Source organism: Scleropages formosus, chromosome 1 (genome assembly GCF_900964775.1).
Source record: "Scleropages formosus chromosome 1, fSclFor1.1, whole genome shotgun sequence".
In the NCBI taxonomy this organism is placed as follows: Eukaryota; Metazoa; Chordata; class Actinopteri; order Osteoglossiformes; family Osteoglossidae; genus Scleropages; species Scleropages formosus.
Window position 1 is genome coordinate 41,997,999 of NC_041806.1, and position 21,252 is coordinate 42,019,250.

Genomic DNA, 21,252 nt, shown 5'->3' on the forward strand with positions numbered 1-21,252 from the left:
GCGAAGCTTACAAACTCAAGTAAGCAGGAGTCCGCAGATGCGCCTGCCTGGGTCTGAGTCGGGGGCGCCGGATCATCTTAACATGACGTGCGGGAGAGCGGGGGGTCGCGACGCGCATCTGTGTCCGTTGACTGCGCGGTCAGCGCTCATATGTGCGACCGCGTGTGGAGATGCGCGCGCCGCCGCGCGCTCTGATTGGCTCGCGGGACGTCGGACCCGCGGGCTCGCCGACTCGTGTGACTCTCCCGGTTTGTTGGCCTTTTCTCCGGGTCGCCTGGGGGCGCGGGAGGCGGTGACGCCGATGTCGCCGCCACTTTCGGTGAAAAATGACGATGAGAACATAAGTTGTGGACTCTAGGAATCGAGAACTCACGAGGAAAGAGTGTTGTTTTAAATAATTAAACCCGATAGGTAGGGCAAGCTAGCTTTTGGACGCCCTTACTTAGGTAATAGAAACACACGTAGAGTAACGCCCCGCGTGACCGTGAGTTTGGGCGGGAAAACGGGTCTATTGTAAATTGTTGTGTTGTAGGGAAATTGGAATAAAATTGTTCAACCGCTGACGGGAAAATTCAAGGCACTATAGCCTTTGACCCCAAAGTATAGTATAGGCTAGGTGAGAGTCGAACCTGTAACCTGCTTTGGGGCCATAAAGGCAGAGTGGTGGCGCTAACCGCTACACGTTTGTTTTACAGTTTTTCTGTTCCAATAAAGCAAGTGAGGACAACCAAAGAATGTAGAGTTTGTGACATTCTGGTCACTTTAAGTTTAAAACTGATCTAGCATTAGCCTTGCCGTTACCGTCTCCGAGAGACCCCCCCCCCCATGTTAGATATGTAAATTGAATTCTTATGTTTTTCAGTGGTATAATAAAGGCACGTTATATAGCAGAACTGAGTGCCTGGAACGCAAAAGTCTCGGATATTTCCAAACGAACACCTCATACGATGTACTATAAATAATGAAAGGATTGAAAAGCATTCCGATCTGTTCACTAATCTTTTTTCTGATTATCAAGATCTTATACTCACCATGGCATAAAGATATCTGAGATGAAGAAACGGTGGGGGGGGGGGGGGGGGGGGGAGCTGGGTCACACTGAATTAATACACACGTTGTGGCACCAACTGATGCTCTGAAACACTTCTCTAAATCATTAGTACACTTTATAACTTTTCCATGCATATTCTTATTTTACTGATGTAATAATGAGTTACTGCATCGTGGCTATTTATTCAGGATGCTGTAAGCTCATGGTAGCAGCAGAGTAAGCCTATAGCAGGAGTGAAAACTTGTCTTCTCGTGACAGTTTCTCTGCAGAAAACTGACTGTACTGTAACAGAAATGTACTAATACAGCAATGTCTTCTGGAAGAAAAACCCATAAAACATTTTTATTAAAAACATTTTTATTTTTCTGCCCTTTCGATTTTGAGTTCAGATGTGACCACCCCACGGGCCTAGACAGGTGTTTTACAGCAAAACTTGGCTGTAGAGTAAGGACGTGTCAGTAAATCAATGTATAGTGCCAGTTATCCGTACAAGGTAGCGTGTCAGGTACGGAAAAAGATGGGCAGCTCAGTTATTGATTAAAGGGTAATTGTTCTATAACTTAAAACGAGAAAAGAACTGGTTTCATGTTGGCAGCCTTATACCTGCCAGAAAAACCAAAAACGTGGAATGTTATCGCCAGTTCACACAAGAGCGCTTGGCAATCGGGTGAGGAACCTTAGGGTATTAGTCCTATTAAAAGATACCATAGTAAAATTTACACATCTATGGGATATACCACATTTCTGATTTTCAAAAAAAAGAAAAAGAAAAAAAATCTACTATATCTTCACATTTGTGCAGATTTTGTGTGCGCACATGCAGATGGTGTTCCAGGGTGGTGTGTGAGCACACTGTAACTAGTTTTTAAACGTGTGTGTGTCCGTGTCTGTCTGCACGCCCACAGCTGTGGAGATGAGTTCATTCCTGTCGGAGGATCACTTACCCTCTCACACAGAGAAGCCGTGAGTGTAACAAGCAAGGTTAAACACAACAACACATACTATATAACCCTGCATCCTACTTTGTCCTGCACATTGATTCAGGGCCTCCAAGGACAGATGGCGGTACAGTGACAGCCATGGAATGACATTTACACCAGTAATATATTCTTGAATTTAATAAAATTTTAGTTTAATTTGTCTAAAACTGATATGTCCTGTTTGAACCTTCTTCTGGTGTCAGTTATCGTTAATTTCAGTGACAGCAATCGGTTCCCTTTGTCATATAGGTTTGTGCGTGAGACCATTTAAACATCAGCCATGCTGCATTTCAAACAATCAAAAACCTACAAACCATTCTTAATGATACAGTCGGTGGACACTGCTAGTAACCCACATTTATACAGTATTTGTAAAGCACTCTCCTCAGCTTTCCCTTTCATTTTAGGTTTGGAAATTTAATTAACATTCACCCTATGAATTTCCAACAACTCGTCATCTTTAAACTTGATGAAGTGAGACCATTTAATCTTTGGGTTACAAAAGTGATTTACATCCCTACAATATAAAAACACAAGACTGACTGGCAACTGGACTCCTGTTAAAGATCACCTAAGCAATAAAAGTACGGTAGATACTTACATATTACAGAGCACACAATTAAATACAGTAATTTCTTAATCATTTATAGGTTAAGAACCTTCATTGTTCACTTTTTATGCTATAAGTATACCTTTCTAAAATGTTGCACGCACACAGCTCATATGGTTTAAAGATACAGAATAAATTTTTAAAGCAGCAAAGCATGTTTCTGAGTTTGGGTACTCGTTTTTTAATATAATACTCTAGAAATACATGCAAAGAAATTAATTTAAAAAGAAAAAAGTCACACTGCAGGTTATCTCCTTATGCAGCTTTGACCTGCGTTTGAACTCTAGGCCGTCACTGCAAACTGGCGCCAACCAAGTCCTCTCTACTTACAGTGGGAACATCTTTTTATGGAGAGATGGCAGTCTACAGTTTCCAGGTCTATAAGACCAGTTGAGTCTAGAGTGTCCCCCTGTGGGCCAGAGGACTTGTCATGGTGTGTGATTTGAGGGGGTGGGTCGTCATCACAGCTCATAGTCGAACTTGTATTCGCTGGCCAGGTAGATCCGACGGAAGATCAGTGCAGCCAGGGCCAGTGTGAGCACCACGATGAGGACAGCCGAGCCTGTGTGCCCGGCCTCTGGGGGTGGTCTCGTGGCTGCAGGGAAGGTGTGGAAGGCGGCGCGCCTGGGCTGCTGGTTCTGTTGAGCACGGCGCTGCCGGGGGCTCAGAGGTCGATTGCTGGGAGCCATCAGGGTCACCTGCTCGCCAGGGGGCTGGTCTGCTTCCGCCTAGGAAAGACACATTTCCTTTGAATCAGCCACCAGTGATGGGATGTGGACTCGAAAACACCACTATGCAATGCTCTACACATCATCCTGGGTTTTTATCTGATTGGTCCAAAACCAAGGAAATTTACTTTTAAGATCTAACATAACCAGATAAATCGAATGCTGAACTTCTGCATGTCCCAAACAGTCTAATCTCTTAGTCTAATTTACATATAAATGAAAATCCTGAAGAAATTCTAGTACCGAGAGGAGATCCCTTTACTACTAATTGTGAAATATTTCTTCAAACAGATGGTCACATCACTGATACCACTTTGTGTTTGTGTTCCTGAAATTATTTTGGAACAATTACAGAAATTGCATCACAAAACTTGTATAAAAACACAAAGATAGCAGGCAGTGAAAAATCAAATTCCAATGAAACAAGTACAATCAGGTAATTTTACTATGGGCCACTGTAAAGGGACACTGCAATGTAAACTAGTCTGATACAACCCGTCACATTTGTGACCTTATAAACAAGTCACATAGCCTTAACCCTAAAATACACACACCTCATACACCTTTAGTTCACACGGCTGGCAGTAGGTTGCCCAGAGGTCTTGCGCATACCTAAACAGTTTTGACCTACAGATCCTTATACAGGTAATAGACAGGTTCTCCCTAGATGACCGCTTAAGTGGTCATTAAACCCCTTTTTCACAGTTTGACAGGAGTCTGTACCCTGAACAACAATTATTTTACATAATGCGCTACCATAAAATTAGAGATAAATTATGGAGAAAGATGCACTGCTATATTCTCAGTTCTGTCCTTTATTTTGTAGCCAAGGAAAAGATCTGTTGAGCAGATCTTATCGACAATGAGTTTTTCTTTTAACATAATAGAATACTATCTGTTGGGCAAACTGTACGAATATTGGATTAGAGCAGCCCTGGGTGTTTAGGACAAACACAGGTAAACGGGTAAATACAAACCATCTGGCAACTCATGGCAGGAATGGATCTGCTATAATCATTGCAGCAGTATGAATGACATCTAGCAGCTATTGTACTGATGAAAACTCAACAATCATGATCCATGAGTGAGCTTAGTAAAGAATGCCATTCATTCAATCTGTGATATAAATATTAAAAAAAAGTAAATATACAAAGAAAACTCATGAAATAGAACCGCTGGTTCACTATAACAGAAGTAAGATTCCCCCCCCCCCCCCCCCCCCCCTTACAGTAATTCTCTATTTTTCAATTTTTACTTTCATCTTTCCCCACTGATAAATATTTTCCCTTAAATTATGATGAAATTGAAATTATTTAGTGTTGGCATTCTGTAGGCTTGCTGCCAGTGTGGACTCTGGAAGGAGCGTAGAGCCTGAATGAAAGCAACTCTCCGTCTTGTGAGCAGTCACTGCCCCAAGCGTTTTTCAGCAGAAAGGGAAAGCCTCCTGCCCCTCACCTGCCCCGTCTGCACCTCTGATGGTTCTTCCTGATTGCTAAAGGTGGAGGCCGCCTCGTCCTGGGTGCTGGCGGGGGTCTCACTCGCTGCTGCTACTACTGCTGCTGCTGCTACTGCAGGCTGGCTCAGACTAGCTTTACTGGCTGTGCTGGACTCCGCCTGCAGGGACACGAGAGATTCCCCTTCATTGTGACTGTGTCCCATACATCCTCCATTAAAAAGCCCCCCTTTTCTTAAGTTCACTAAAACAAAGGCACTGTCAGCTCAACAAGTATTCTTCAGGAGTTTCAAGAAGAGAGAAAAAGGAGAAAAAAAAAAAATCAATCAACGTGAATAAAGGCATGAAAATGACGTACATTCAGATTTCAATCAAGAGCAGATAATCAAACCCATATCCTAGTTTCAATAAGTATGTGTTTCTGCGTTGTGCTTTCGTGCTTCCACTCAGGCACTGGCGCAGAAGCAGCATGGTTGCTATTCTTTGTGGCAAAGTACCTTGAAATTGATCTGTCGTGCCAGTTCCTTGGCCTCGCGGTCCTCCTGGCTTGGCTTGCTGTCGGAGGTGGGAGTGAGCAGGGCTGTCCGCATGGAGCACCCGCAGGTCTCACAGCAGAAGTCCTGGGACCTGGTGGAGGATGGATGTGTACAAAGGGACCTGATGAGGGGGGGGCATTTTCATAGCTAGATATACTCTAACATCTTCTTTCCTGCCTTCACCTTCCAACCAGCCCTTCCATAGTCCTTCTGCCTCCTGTAACCTCTACTGTGGCTTGGGCAAGGAGGGTTCAGACAAGGTTTACACACGAGAATATCTTCTAGCGTTCATTCCAAGTGTCCATTGGCCTAAAGGGTCTAAAATTGAAAATATATGTAGTGTTCCCCACAAATTTGATTTTTACCTCACAAACTTTGGCTGGGCTTACTTGGGTTTCATGAAGATCAGCTGCTTTATTTTTGCCACAGGAACAGCTGTGTGTCACCATGTCCAACCATCAGTAGAAAATCACTCAACTTTCAGGACATTGCGGTAATCATTTAATTAAAAAAAAAAAAAAAACTGGTTTTCTTGATCTTCCCAATTATAAAAATCCTAGACGTAAATATGCATAGTTCTTAATTTAGAAAGTAAACAGGGAAAACAACACAATATCTTCATCAGACACACTGGAATAAAAGCAGTAGCATTCAGTGCGGGATAATCTCTGTGACGAGATCCATATGGCTACAAACAAAAACGGAAATAGACACGAGGAGTGAGTGCTTTGCGGAGATGTTGCTCAGGGCCCCGCGAGGAGCGATAACTGCAACGATTAACAGGAGATCAAAAATCAGGAGATCAAAAACAAAGCGCGTGGCAGTCTTCATTAAAAAAAAGTAGGAAAAAAAGGAATCAGTGAGATAAGTGGAGTCATTTCTTGGAGGAAATGCTCTCCTCCTGTTACATCTAATCTTGAGGAGGTAATGAAATGGGCAGTCCTATCTTCATGCATTAATGGAAGAGTCAATCAAATGGCTTTAATGTAGTGTTTATGCAGTTTTTAATACGTTTAAAAATTTCACAATACTTAATTAAAATTTTATTCAAAAGCACCTGCAAACCATTTATGTGCAGATGACCCAGTCAGCTTTCAAGCGCTTATGGAGCTGCCTTGCCAACGAGACCTTACAGAAACCATGCATATTTACATTTTTTATAAAACCTTTTTTTTTTTTTTTTTTAATACATTCCAGCCCAACCCATAGCAAATGTGGATATTGAAAATCTCAAATCCTTCACACATATGCTGGGTTTCTTGAAGGCGATGTTTCAATTACCCATAACAGACAATTAAAGCAAAAGTGTTCCCACCATGCACATCGCACTCATAAAAATGCATAAATCAGTGAAGTAATTTACACTGGCATTACTTATGTTAAAAAAGAGAAAATCATCTTCAGTGCTGGTTCCTGCTTGCTTTCCCCACACATGTCTAAGCTTATCCCACCCAAAGGACCACATTCAACAGAGAATCCCCTCGAGTAAGAGTAACTGTGGAGGGCTATAATTGGATAAATCTTACTTTTTGGCAAGGGCTCTCCTCTCCTCCGGAGTGTAATCAAGGGACCCGATCGCCCCCTCCCCTTTTGTTGGCATGAATCCTATTATGGCTATTAACGCAGTTCTTACTGGAGGAAAAGAAATAAAACAAAAAATAAAACACGAGGAAAAAAGACTTTATAAAGAAAATGCATCCTGTTTTGCAGCATTAAACAAAGGGGTTGGAAAATCATGTAAGACAATAGGGTCAAGTTCAACACTTGTTATGTAACGGGGGTAATGCTTCCTTTTTCTGACCCTAAGCCTGGATTTGGGGAAGAGCTCACTGAAGCTCCTGCCAAAAAAAAAATTCTCTCCATGACAAAGACGCCATTTTCCGCCATCTGCTCATCATGTATAACTTTTGTGTCGTGAATGACTGACTTCCCAGCATGCCTGATGCTTGAAATTTCACAGCCAGCAGCATCTCCAACAGGCCATGGCTAGTGACCAAGAAAAGGAGGTACTAAAAAGATGGCTGCAGCATTTAACACTTTTCATTTCCTATCATTTATACACCCAAGACTGAAAAACTCAGACTTAAAACAACAGAGGGGGGCCATGTCTAACACAGTGATGGGTTGAATGATGTTCATGGTTCAAAGATATACTCTGGAGGACAAAGCCTTTGTCCTCATTCCAGGGGTACGTACTGCTCCAGGATGGCTGCCATGTTTCAGGGTGGTGGCCTGATATGCTCAGACAGATCTTCTTCCCAACTTCAAACCTCCCATTGGGCTGGAAAAGGAATCCAAGAGTTAAGCGTGAAAATAACTAATTCACAGTAATGTGCAGTAGGCTGGAGAATCAAGGGAAGGATGCATAGAGAGGAAGAAAGATGGAGAAAGAGGATGCAAAGGGGAGAGATGACAACAGAACTGCAGAATACTGGGTGATCAAGTCTGACAGTAAAAAGAAGCGAGCATAATACAATTAATAATTCAGCACAATATTTACTATTTGGGGCATAAGACTCTGAATAGTTTCCAGAAAAAAAAGCAAAATGAAACTGTGATCTTTTGGTCTACAGAGAATACATAAACACTTTTAACTTTTATTATGCCTGCAGCACTGAGATGGCTGTGAAAGTCAGGACTGATATAAGCACGGGAAAACATTTTTCCCCTCCGACAGACTTCACAGAACATTTCCCTTTGCTCTCAGAGAGAGTGACATTTCCACCTCATGTTTCCATGTTTAACTCCCAAAGACTACTGGCAAAGTTTGAGACATTCATCCCCAGAGTTACAGCGAGGTAAAGACCATTTATGTCACGTTCCGAATTTGCTGGGACATCACAGGAGGAGTGGGAGCGATGAGTCACGGACTCCAAATATAAGATTGCAGAAGCACATCACCGATTGAAATCTTCCAGTTTAATTCTTTTTCTTTTTGCAACATATAAAACACAAACTTGACAACCGCACATTTCTTTAGTATGAACCTAACAATGTAGCTGCTATCAGAAAACCAGCTGACATACTAAACATCAGCCTACCGTAATTCTCCATAATCCAGTAAAAAAAAAAGGGGGTTTTGACTAACAGTATTAAAATCTAAATCTAATATGATAACATTTCTGCAACACACGCTAACCATATTCGGGGTGGGGCCTGTAGTTGTTGGAAAAGAGGAATCAGAGAAAGGCTAAGAAGTGTAGAAGGGTCCAGAGATCTTACAGTGAGAAGAATAATACTGGGGGGCTTCATGGGGTACTCTGGTGGGAGAATGATCCTGCCGTGGTACACTCCTCCATCAAAGTCAGAGTCCGGAGGTCCTCGGACGGAAAAGTGCCACTCAAAGAGATTGTCCTAAAGGAGCAAAAGTTATGTTGGATTTACAGGATTCTTAGTCAAGAGATTATGTTGCTAAAACAAGCAAGTATTATGGTGGAAGAGAAAAATAAATCAAATTAACAAAACGATTAATTAGTCACAAATTAAATGCATTTTGTGTGGTGCCTTGGATGCATTCAACACAACTAAGGCTTGAGAAATGTTTTCCAAAAACCTATCTCACGTTTCAAAGTCTTTGCAACTACACTTGAGACACCCTAAAATCCTCCCCGTTCCTAAAACCCCCACCCCTTGGCATGTGCTTTCTGACCTCCAGCGGCTGGGCGTGGTAGTGCTCTGTGGGGTCACGGAGTTCTGCAGCCTCCTTCATCAGTCTCTTCACGGCTACAGGGTGGGGGAGCACACAGAAAGGAGAGTCGAACAACACCATTAGTCCTCCGGGGGGGGGGGGACCGCATTATTCTTACTTATACTGACATCTCGGAAGGCTTACACTAGGTGGCCGTGTATGAACCCTTGCTCCCTCCCACACGTGTTGCCGATGTGTCAATGCTCGTGTGAAGCAAGATGCAGTACGAGGGTAAAAAGAAGTAGATGTTCCCTGGAGCAGCAGAACCGCTGTCTTGGTTATCCCAGAACATCTCAGTCCCTCGTAAGAAGCGCAGCGTCATCCACCCGACACAAAATTCTAACACCAGTTACCTTCCTTTATTCTCGTATTTAGTGTTCCAATCATGGGTACAAACTACATTCTCCTCAAAAATTTATCTCGTCGAGTTCCAGCTGCACACCACATCAGTGAGTGACCAAGACATACATTTCAAATGTGTCATCTCAAGTAAGCCAGACTCACGGGGGTAAAGTTATTAGGGTCACTTAATTACTACAGGAGTGTTCATTTCAGGACACGTCATGCCATTTCATGTCAAGCCAAAACATCGGCTTCCCTGACCCCTTGACTGAGTGGTGTAACACATCCAGAAGGCTGGTTTTAATCAGAGAGAAACTGTAGTCGTTTCTCTCATTTAAGGTGACATAAGGCCAAGCCGAGAATCACTGTCCAGCAAATAATTAGGAGATCTGAAGTTTTAACTGCAGTTTTCATGCAAGAAAATTCATTTAGATGGTTGACAGTCCTGGACAATACTGGTATTCTGCCATCACTAGGATGTAGTGATGATTTCTAGCTTGGCAGATAGCTAAAGAGGTTCCTGAATAAACATCCAAGAGACAGCAAGTACGTTGAAGATGTTTACTGTCAGAAGCACTGACTGTAAAACTACAATACAGAAACAAAAATAAAATGTTACAATGGTCTACAACATAGACAGGCTAGCGCCGCCATTAGCCTCACCCGTTTTCTTTTTTAAGTTTACACGTAAATGTAACTTTAAGAGTGAGTATTACTTACAGAGGTTCAACAGGGAAAGAAAAGGTGAACGAGGAGTGGAAAACAACAGCTCTGCTTCTAAACTTTCTTCAGCGCACAACTACGGCAAGTCTACGTGAACAAACAGCGCAACACAATTAACTCTAAACGACTCTCTTAAAGAGACAGCACAACTGGTAATGTACACTTCATGGATCTAGAGAACACAGTTTTTTATTCATGTGGTGACACACTTATTTCTCCAAAGCAACTTGTTCAGCTACTACAAATGACCCGATGCAGCAAAGTATTTTTTTCCGCTGGAGCAATTCAACGTTAAGTGCCTTGATCAAAAAGGTATTAAAGTGGGAGTGCTGTACACTCAGCTGTTGTTATATAACAGGGTCCGGTGCGACAAAATGTAGAACAGCTTATGAAAATACATACCCTTCTTTCACCCAAGTCTTTATACTCAGTACAGCAGTATTTTTGTCTACTGTGGCTCATTTTACTCCTACACTACACAATTCAGTCTGTACAACAGCTTGTATCACGTGGTTATTTCAAGCATTTTTGGAGAGAGACATTCATTTGGACATTAAACCCAACAAATGGGTTCTGCCTCTCAGTAGCGTAAAGCTAACAATTTTCCTTTGGTTCATTACCATGTTCAAACTTGTACCATACAAAACCAACTACATATGTCCTACAGAATGCTGCTGCACAAGTTGTGTTTGATTTGCCAAAGCGCTCCCATGTATCTCCTCTACTCATTTCTCTGCATTGGCTTCCTATAGCTGCCCGAATCAAATTCAAAACCCTGGTTACTGTGTACAAATGCATCAATAGAACTGCTCCCGGCTATTTACAGGACTTGATCAACCGGTACACCCCAGCCCCAGGCCCCTTCGCTCATCTACTTCTGCTTGCTTGGTGGTCCCGCGCATGAAAGGCAAAGCTTGGAGGTTCCCGGTTCTGGGTCCGCTGTGGTGGAATGACCTTCCCGTCACTCAGAACTGCAGAAACTCTGTTTTCAAGAAGGGTCTGAAAACCCACCTTTTCCAGATCCACTTCACCCAAGATCTCTCCAGCTCATCTATGGTGTAACTGTTCACACATCGTAACTCCAGAAGCATCTCCAGATACAACCTTTATTCAGCCATTACTCTGGTATTGAACTGCTCATTTGTGTATCTTATAATATCAAAAAAAAAAAAAAAAAAAAAACATTGGTGGGAGGATATCGGGATTTGTCTATCCTGTGTCTTGTACACCTACTCGAACGATGAACCTCGGTGCAGCAAGTGGTAGGGAACAAACTAGGTTTGCTTGAGACTCATGTCTGCAGCTATGTCTCCTTCTCTTAATGTAATTCATAAATTGTACTTTTGCTGAGATGTACGTCGCTTTGGACAAAAGCGTCTGCTAAATGAATAAATGTAAATGTACGTCCTATGACACTGACAATCTCGACCAGTTACAATAATCAAGGTAATAATTAAGGAAAATCCAACATCAGAGCTGAAACAGCAGTTTAAATAATCATAACGAAAAATTTATTTAGCTGACACTTCTCCAAAACAACTTAAAATTATTCAGGCATTGACACGGGAAGGTCGTTTTTACTGGCGCAATTCCGGATAAGTACCTTAGTAGCTTGCAGAAGAGTAATACAAGAGGAGTTGGGATCAAACATTTGTTAGTAAAGTCACACAGCACTTCTAACAGTATAGTGCACAGTGCTTTACAGAGTGAAAGATATAGGCAGCAATTTGTTAACTTTTTATCATATAAACATCTGTGAGCTAAATTATCAAAATTCCTCCATCCTCGGTGTACCCTGTCTCATGCCCCATGCCCCATGCTTCCAGGACAGCCTTCAGACCTCCCCCAGCCTACACCGGACAAGCAGCTGTTGATACGAATAAAAGAAAGAAAACACACAATTAAAAGGTAAGCTACAAATATCAATACAATCGTTTTTGATGCAAATAGTATTGATAAAAGATGTTGGTATTATGATTTGCATGCATAAAAACACCTTTTATTTTGCTATTTTAATTAATATAAGGTGACATCATTCATCCAGGAACCAAATCACATTTTTCCATAAGAAATAACTAATTTGACCCCTTAAGAATGAGAATTTGTCTAGCAGGGTGATTTGATTGAAAAAATTAACCGTTATGTCAGGAACGAGTGCAATCAGGTTAGGATAAAAGTGTGTCGGCCTTTTTAGCACCAAGTCCACATAGTGGGGGGGGGGGTGAACGAAAGGATCCCGTGCACTTCGGACCACGTACCTCAAGTTTTTGGCTACATACACTTTCAGAAGTTCAACCCACCTGCCTGAGAACAAGATCTCAAATACACAAAAAAAAAAAAAAAAAAAAACACAATGAAACTGAAAATGAGTGAGGATGAGTGATTATGAAGGGGGGGGCGGGGGGGGAGAACTTGCACAACAAGCAGCTGCAGGACCTTTATAGCCTCAGACGGACACAACATACACAATCGCACCTTCCTCGTGCGCAGAGGCCAAAAAGTATGACACGAGCTCTTTCCACCACATACAAATTGTCCCAGCTGGGCTGCAGCATAAAGCCCTGGATCTGAGGTGAGAAGAGTTAGGTCCCCTCTCTGGAACCTTGGGGGGACTGCTGCTTTCCAGGCAGCACAAAGAACGCTTCACTGTGCATCTCTCTTGCTACTCTGAAACTGAAAACTTAATTTGCGTTGGGGAGGGGGGTTTGCTGCCTGCCTCACATACACTAAAAAAAAAAAAGGCAATGTTTTCTCTCATGAAAATAGCAAGAACAACACTGCAAGGAAAACCTTTCCAAATAAAGGGTTTTGTAACCAAGAGCAATCATCACTAATTTCCTGTTCTCTTTGTTTGCAGATATACTCACACACACCCAGGACGGGACGCCAGTCCATCGCAAGGCACCCCAAGCGGGACTCGAAAGCCAGACTCACCGGAGAGCACGACCCGGTCAAACCCGCCGCTCCGGCGCATCCCCCTGCAGATACCCAAGAGGGGACCCAACTCTTCTAACCTCAGTAACCCTTTGAGTAATCATAGCAATTTACAACATTTTAAAGCATTTCAAAATATTTAGAAATAAACTAATGATATTTCATACTGCAGTTTCATTTAGTGCCCTGTTTCTCAAGAACACATCTAGAGCACTAATTGAGGTATTACTGCACTAATATTAAATAATAATGGGTGGTACAGTTGTAGAGTGAGTAGTGCTGGTGCCTTATAGCTCCTGGGCGGCAGGGTAGAACTGGCACTCAGTCCGTGCGAAGCTGCGCCTGGCTTCACCTGGGTTCCCTCCAGGTGCCCTAGTTTCCTCCCACAGCCCGAAGATGATCTTTCAGATGAAGTGTGAACTATAAACCGCTCTTAATGTGGAAATGTGTGATTAAATGAAGAGTGTGTGATTGCCCCATGTTGCACTATTGTCTCGTCCAGGACGTACACTGCTTCACATCCTACGCTTCCAGGACACCCTCGAGACCAATGACACTGCACTGGACAAGTAGCTAGCAATAATGGAAATAAGTAAGTAAGTAAGTAAATAAAATACACACAAACATTATATAGTATATATAAAGTGGGAATGTTTTATTGTCACTGATTACAACATCTATATGTCCTTCATCAACCCCAGGAATTACGAGCGTTTTATCGCTCGATGAACTGCACTGCTGGCATTTTACACACAACTCCTGGGATTTGGAACCAGCAACCATCTGTTCACAACTCCAGTTCCACACGGATTGACAGTTTGTTTACACTCAAATTCTTCCCGTTTCAGCTGGCTCTCCACCACACGGTCCGCGTTCTCACCAGGTGGCCCGCTGCTTTTGGATGGAGTCTGGCAGCACCTCAGTTAAGAAGCGATCCCATGGATAAGAGCTAAATCCCACATAAACTGTCGATTTTCCCAGCAATTTGGTCAACTTTAACCTTCCTCAAAAAGGAGTGAGTTGCATAAGTTAAATAGGGAATGCACAGCCCACACTGTAACAGACACAGGCAAACCGTTATTGCTATAGTTTGTCCTTCACACACCTTGGCTTCCCTTTAAATTTAACACACTAAACAGCCACCCTCATGCCCATGGGCAGCATACACTACATGCTTGTTTAATATCCCAAAACACTAGTTACATAACCTGCTGGTATCATACTGTTCGTACCAAAACATATCAAAAGCTATGTTAGTTTACAATTTATCCACCTAGGCACATAAACGAACCTAATTTCCAAAATCACGCATTTGTTCAACAAATCGGTGTCCTGCTATAACTTCTACTGCAACATAAATAAAATATAACACTTTATTACTGTAGAGAATATTCTCACTCCAGGAGTTTTGATATGTTTCAACTTGACAGGTTTTTCTGCAACTCTGAAGTTACGCTCCACGCCAAGACAGATGGCAGGGATGCTTTACAATGGGAACCCCCCCCCCCCCCCCCCCCGCACTAATGGTCTCCTTTACATGTGTGTAACGCCCATCTCCTCTTGAAAATTAACCCTGCTGGGGGTCCACTTCAAGAAGAGGAGAGAAAGTGGCGGGATTGCTGGCTGAAATGCCTGTATCCCAATTACTCAAGTGCCCCCCGCTGACTATCTACAGAGCCCTGTGCCTTATTTCCATGGCACTCCTCTGCCCACACATTTCCTCACTCATGCGCCCCATCTGTGATGACAGTGAGTAGTAACCACAGGGAAAAGCCTTCCCTCTAGTCTCCCAGGCTGCAGAGAGTTTTGGTCAGCGACCCCCGGGGGCGGGGAGGGGGGGGGATTAGAACTCTGGACATGGAATCATCTTACATAATGTGTTTCGGAGCTTGCCGGGCAGTGTTGCCAGCTTGTCCGGCGAGAGAAGAGATGTGTTGCATAATGGACAGCGACTTTCACGCCGTACACGTGGCCTCGCTCTCGGGGGAGCGATGACGGCACCCGTGGGACTTACACAGGGGAGACCTCGATGCTTCCCAAGCTGATCCCACATTGGCGGTGACACAAAGTGTGACCACGTTGAGCAGCATAGGGTCTAGAGCAGAACGGTGTGTTCTCTCATTGCCGGCAGGTCAAATGAGGCCCACGCTGAGCCTCTGCATCAGACCGTAAGCTGACCCGACATAGCTGCCCGGCCACAATTCATCAAATTATACAGCTCCTGCGGTTGTTCCTTGGAAAACGCGAAACATGGCACAATGCCTGGGGCTGGATGATCCAGGCATCGGATCGATTGTCCGCAGGCCATCTAAACTGGAGCGTGCCCGTGTAAGGAAATTTTTTTCCAGGGAACTTAATTTCCTTCAGGGCTCTAAGTGCTTATAGGAAATCCTGCACTGAGCAAAAAGTAAGCAACACTGTGTGTTCTGGAGAATTCAGGACAACTGCGAGAACAACAAGCCTGAAGTAACAGAAAATTCATGCCGTTCTTGGTTCACTTTGAACATTTATAGTACAGTAGGTGTATAACTGGGGTCAAGTTCTTCAGAAAATCCCCAGCAAGCATCGAATTCTCTTAGTCTATTAGGGCAGTTGTGGGTGCTGCGAGATTTAAATTTTTATGTCTACCTGGAAAAAGACTGCTTATTAAAACTGTTTTAGTTGACCTTAAAATTTCTTCAGTGCAATCAAAAAAAACAATATCAAAGTGAATGTAGAAATATGAAATATGATTGAAAAAAGAAAAATGAATGAGTTTTGCAAGAAAAAGGATTTAAATTAAAAGACTCACAGATCACTACAAGCATCTTAAAATGATAAGTGGAGCAGTATGAAAGTAAAACGGCAGACGCGACGGAGGGGCTGAAAGTGACTCGTTCCACTGGGTAAACCTGCCAAGGACACATCCTGTGATAAAAGGCTCTGGGGACTTCTGCACCTGTGTGATACACAATGATGTGCTTCAGCAGGTCAGCCAGTTTGAAAACAAAAAAAAAAAAAAGGTCCGTTCATGAAATTACATGTAATTAGTGTGTTACGCACCGTACTGAGAACTAACTAAACTCTAAGATTTTCTATAATTAAGTACTTATTACACATACTTTTAATTAATAGTGACGTCTCTAAAACATGTCACTTACATTTACGTTTATTCATGTAGCAGATGCTTTTGTCCAAAGCGATGTACAGCTCAGATCACTTAAAATACATTGTGGAATATATTTTTATTTAATAAATAAATTTTCATGTTTATTATTAATTAATGTTATGAATCTTATGCTTATTAAATATATGTACCTGTGTATTATTTTAGCTATTTGAATAAAACTCCTCAACTGTGCAACCTCTTTATTCTTCAGGTTTCCAACCAACCAATGTCAACAACCGCTTGTCCTGAGCGGGGTGGCCGCGAGCCGGAGCCTATCCCGGAAACATGGGGCTCGAGGCTGGAGGGGGAGGGGACACACCCTGGACGGGACGCCAGTCCATCACAAGGCACTCCAAACAGGACTCGAACCCCAGACCCACCACACAGCGGGCACCAGCCAAACCCACTGCACCGCCACACCCCCCAGCCACAGATTTCAACCAATTAAAAACTATTCAAATGTCAAACTCCACTAAATTGAAAAGAAGAAACCGACATCCTTTTAAGAAACTATTATAAAGCGCTATACACCATTCTTTTTCACTGTAACATTAAGTGTCACTATGTCAGAGGTCATACCTTTTACATTTATTTAGCAGACACTTTTCTCCAAAGCAACTTCCAACGAACTCTCTGTAGTGTTATCAGCCCACACACTTTATTCACCATGGTGACTTACACTGCTAGATACACTACGCACACTGGGTCACTCATCCATACATCAGTGGAACACACTCTCTCTGTGTCACTCACACACTATGGGGGAGCCTGAAGAGCACATCTTTGGACTGTGGGAGGAAACCAGAGCACCCAGAGGAAACCCACACAGACCGAGAGTGAATCGAACCCACATTCTCTCGCACCACCCAGGCGCTGTGAGACAGCAGCACGACTGGCTGTGCCACCACCATGCCGCCCATGATCTACCATCTAAATATGTTCCCACTTAAAGAAACGTTTATGCTTCTCCTCTGTTCCCATTACTTATTTCTCTGTACCTAGTTTAAGGCTTTATACTCCTTTAGATCCTATTTACGTGCTACTATGTATCAATATGTTCCACTGTGTTCCTCATCATACGTAGCGTAATATATCACATCAGTGCACCGCCGTCTCTCAAAAAGCAGTCATACTTCTTGCCACGTGAATTCTTTTGAAGCAGTAAAGTATAATTAAGAACATGTTGCCTGGTGTCGCAAGGTGACAACAAGCCCAGCATCATCGCAAAAAAGGCCACTTGCTGCACTTCGACGATCGTCACTCTGCTGACTGAGCTGGTCGAGCCCACGAAGCTCCATCACGCTAAGCGTCCGCTGACTGTAAATAAAAACACTTATGCGGCCTGTAGTGACAAACCAGGAGAGACTAGTATTTGAAAAGTGCATTTTAAAAAGAGACAAGGAGCCGGAAAGCCGGGAAGGAACACGGAAGTGATGCGTCGGAACGCGGCGCGCCGCGGTGCTGAGAACCGAACAGTAAAAGACTAGGCGTCACTTGGACCCCGAAGGACTCACCGGGGCTGCGGAGGTTGTACTTGTTCTCCATGTTGCTGCAGGCTGAGGCTGTACAGTCAGATGCGCCGCGGACACTCAGCGCTACTAGACGACCAGTAGTTCTGGGATGCCGCTCGCCTTGGTTCTTCTCAGCGGATCTAGCCGTCAACCTCACTCGTCCCGCTACAAGGACCGCATGACTCGCGGCGCGCGCTCGCACCACCTGGGCAGCTGTCGCTTCGCTTTCGATGCCTTGACGTGGCACAAACTTTCCGGGTCCTCCTAGTTTCGATTCGCGGCGCCCGGTGGCCCGTGCGAGCAGAGGCGCTCCGGACACGTCACGTGAGAAACGAAAACAGGAAGTGGAGGCGCAGCGCTTTGAATCCGGAAACTTTATTCGCGCCAATAATCAGAACAAAAGACACAGAGGCTCGAGCGTGTGGGTTTAAGATGTGCGTGGAAAGGAAAAGTAAACGGGAAAAACAAAAAAAAATATCCAACCGCTGCGCGGGAAACATGCGAATGGATTTGCAGAACAAACATCTTGAGGAGCAAGATGAGACGGTTATTATTTATTTTTAAAAGAAACTGAAGCGATGTAAATCCAAAATTACGTTGAATGAATGTACTTTTTTCTAAGTTACTATTAGTGGCTATTGAATAATTGAATATAGAATAGAATAAATTATTCTATTGTCTTAATTTATATGCAGATATGATACTTGCAAAATAACTATTTACAGACACACTGTGTCGGTTTGTGAAATTTCTGAATAGAAATTAATAATCATGATGATAGTTTAGATCAACTCCACTTTTCATGTCAAATTATTTGTATAAATTATCAGAAAATTACTCTGTAAAATGAAAAACAGCTTCTCAAACCTTTGCCAGATGGGGATTTTTTTTCATATAAGCACATTTAATGGAATTGGTTGTGTTTTTATGCTGCCTACAGCTGCATGCCTGAGACCAGGTTAAATGAAAGGCCTTGAGATTGTATTTAATGTACAGGAAATATGAGGAAGGTCACATTTCTTTGCTTTTATTGCTGGCTGAGAGCACAAAGCCTGCTGTCACGGAGCGACACTGGATCAGAGAGGTTTTCTGCTTTGTTCGGTGAAATTAGCTTCTAATATTTTTCCTGGAATTGCAGATTGGAATTTTCATCGGGTCCGAAGCACGTCCTTCGCGATGGCGGTTTCCGCACAGCTGCTGACGTGTTGTGCCCTGGGTCAGGAGGGGATTGTCTTGTATGTTTGCTGCACTTGGATGCGAATGTGACACTGCCACCTAGTGAAGTGCTCTCTGCCACGAAGAGAGGACAGCACGGGACAGAGACAGGTCGTTCTGACGTCGCAATCACGTGCCGGAGATTTTATGTTGCCTCCTGAATTCTGTGGTCCATCACAAACATCCATCGTCATCAACCGCTTGTCCCGAATAGGGTCGCGGCGAGCCGGAGCCTAACCCGGCAACGCGGGGAGCAAGGCCGAAGGGGGAGGGGACACACCCAGGACGGGATGCCAGTCTGCCGCAAGGCACTCCGAGCGGGGCTCGAACCCCAGACCCGCTACGCAGCGGGCACCGGCTGAACGTGCCACGCCATGCCACGCCCCACCCGCCATCGCAAATATTCCTCTGAAAAACTAGCTGGCCATTTTACTATAATCAGGCCTTACAATCACTTTTTGTTTTGCTCTACTTACTTTTAAGATGATCTCCAAATCTTATTTAACAGTTTTTTTCCCTTTTCTACTTCAAATTTTGAGTGTTTGCTAGGTATTTGTGCCTTGCATTTCACTCTGATCGTGACCTAATCTGGAACATTGTTGCTATCCTCACCTGAGACAAGACCTGTTGTTTTGTGGAAAAAAATCATATTATCTAAGTCATTCTTTTAATTTGGTAAATAATACAACACATTATATAGATCGGTTAACATCAATATGCACTCTTACCAACAATATAGTGAATGCAAATTTACTTCACTTTACTATGAAGGTCATTTTACCACATGACTGTGGCCAATTCAAACTGGAATCACACTATGTTTGAGCAACCCCCCACGTATTGTATTGTTTTATTGTTTTACTATATATAGAGATTGCATAAAGTGTATACTTATGTTGTATAGCGTAACTTATGTTATACTCTTAACACTGCATTTTCTGGAGCTGCACTAAAGATTTTCACTCTTCTCTACATGTTATGTTGACGGTGATGTGACAATAAAGCTTGATTTGATTTGATTTGATGTTCAGATCTGGTTCAATTTTTCAGGTCCTGGGCCAGACACGTCAACAATATCCACCGAGTTCAAATCAGCATCCTCTGCATGTACTGTGTTTTATCATTTATTACACATGGATTTGTGCATTTCTTACTTCATGAGAAGTCAACAGGTTCCTACATTAGACATTGTTATGAAAACCTAAGTTTATTATTTTTGCTTTACCTTTTACACACTGTCACAGTAACAGCTAATACTAAGAGGACAGTAGGTGGCGTGGCATGGCGTGTTTGCCCGATGTGTGGCAGGTCTGGGGTTCAAGCCCTGCTTGGGATGACTTATGGCAGACTAGCATCCCCTCCATGGTGTGTCTTCCTTCGGCCTTGCGCCCTGTGCTGCCGGGTTAGGCTCCGGCTCTCTGCAACCCCTGCTTGGGACAAATGGTTGCAGAGGCTGGGCTGGTTAGATGGTGTAGTAGTTAAAACTGCTGCTTTGAGACACAAAGGTTGTAGGTTCAAGCTCTCTTGAGCAAGGGAGTTACCCTGGATTGCCCTAGTAAAACCACCTTGCTGTAAAAAATGGGTGAAGCAGTGTAAGTAGTCAGACAGTGTTAATTGTGTTAGTGAAAAGCATAAGCTGCAGTTACATATTTAGCAGACACTTTTCTCCAAAGTGACTTCCAATGAACTCTATATAGTGTTATCAGCCGACACACCTTATTCACCAAGGTGTCTTACAGTGCTAGATACACTACTTGCACTGGGTCACTCATCCATACATCAGTGGAACGCACACTCCGAGGAACCCGAACAGCATGTTTTTGGACTGTGTGAGGAAACCAGAGCACCCAGAGGAAACCCACACAGACACGGGGAGAACACGCAAACTCCACACAGACGGAGCGGAGATCGAACCCACATCCTCTCGCACTACTGTGAGGCAGCAGCGCCACTCGCTGTGCCACCTTGTATTATTTACCTTCATTTAGCAGACGTTTTTCTCCAAATCGACTTCCAGTGAACACTATGTAGTGTTGTCAGCCCACGCCTTATTCACCCAGGTGACTTACACTGCTAGATACACCACTTACAACTTATTACCTGCCCTTCAGTTTAATTCGATAATAGGTTAAAAATGAGCTTTGACGCATTGGTACCACCAGATGGCGCTGTATAACAGGAGCGAGCGGCAGCGAACGAGCGCTTCTGGACGCCCGTCGAACTCGCGCTGTTGTTCGGGCTGAAAGGCGAGCGCGTTTCTTTCTGTCCGCGGTGCCTCATCGCATCTCCTGTCATGTCATGGCACAGCTCTGCTCCTCAAGGTAAGTCTTTCG

The 21,252-nt window shown here is 43.5% G+C and overlaps 2 protein-coding genes across 2 annotated transcripts in view; one reads left to right on the plus strand and one right to left on the minus strand.

The window, feature by feature from the left end:
* Positions 1–1,421: 1,421 nt before the first annotated feature.
* ube2j1 (ubiquitin-conjugating enzyme E2, J1) lies at positions 1,422–18,058 on the minus strand. The gene is made up of 8 exons (XM_018743934.2): positions 17,708–18,058; positions 9,008–9,081; positions 8,581–8,712; positions 7,555–7,639; positions 6,885–6,990; positions 5,320–5,449; positions 4,825–4,983; positions 1,422–3,369 (listed from the first exon to the last, which is right to left on the minus strand). The coding sequence occupies exons 1-8, from the start codon at positions 17,736–17,738 to the stop codon at positions 3,103–3,105; spliced, it is 984 nt and encodes a 327-aa protein (XP_018599450.1). The 5' UTR covers positions 17,739–18,058; the 3' UTR covers positions 1,422–3,102.
* Positions 18,059–21,166: 3,108 nt separating this feature from the next.
* ankrd6b (ankyrin repeat domain 6b) overlaps positions 21,167–21,252 on the plus strand; it is a 32,110-nt gene continuing 32,024 nt past the window's right edge. Inside the window, exon 1 of the mRNA XM_018743882.2 lies at positions 21,167–21,240. The gene's annotated coding sequence lies outside the window, so the exon portion shown is untranslated. The remainder of the gene's footprint in view (positions 21,241–21,252) is intronic.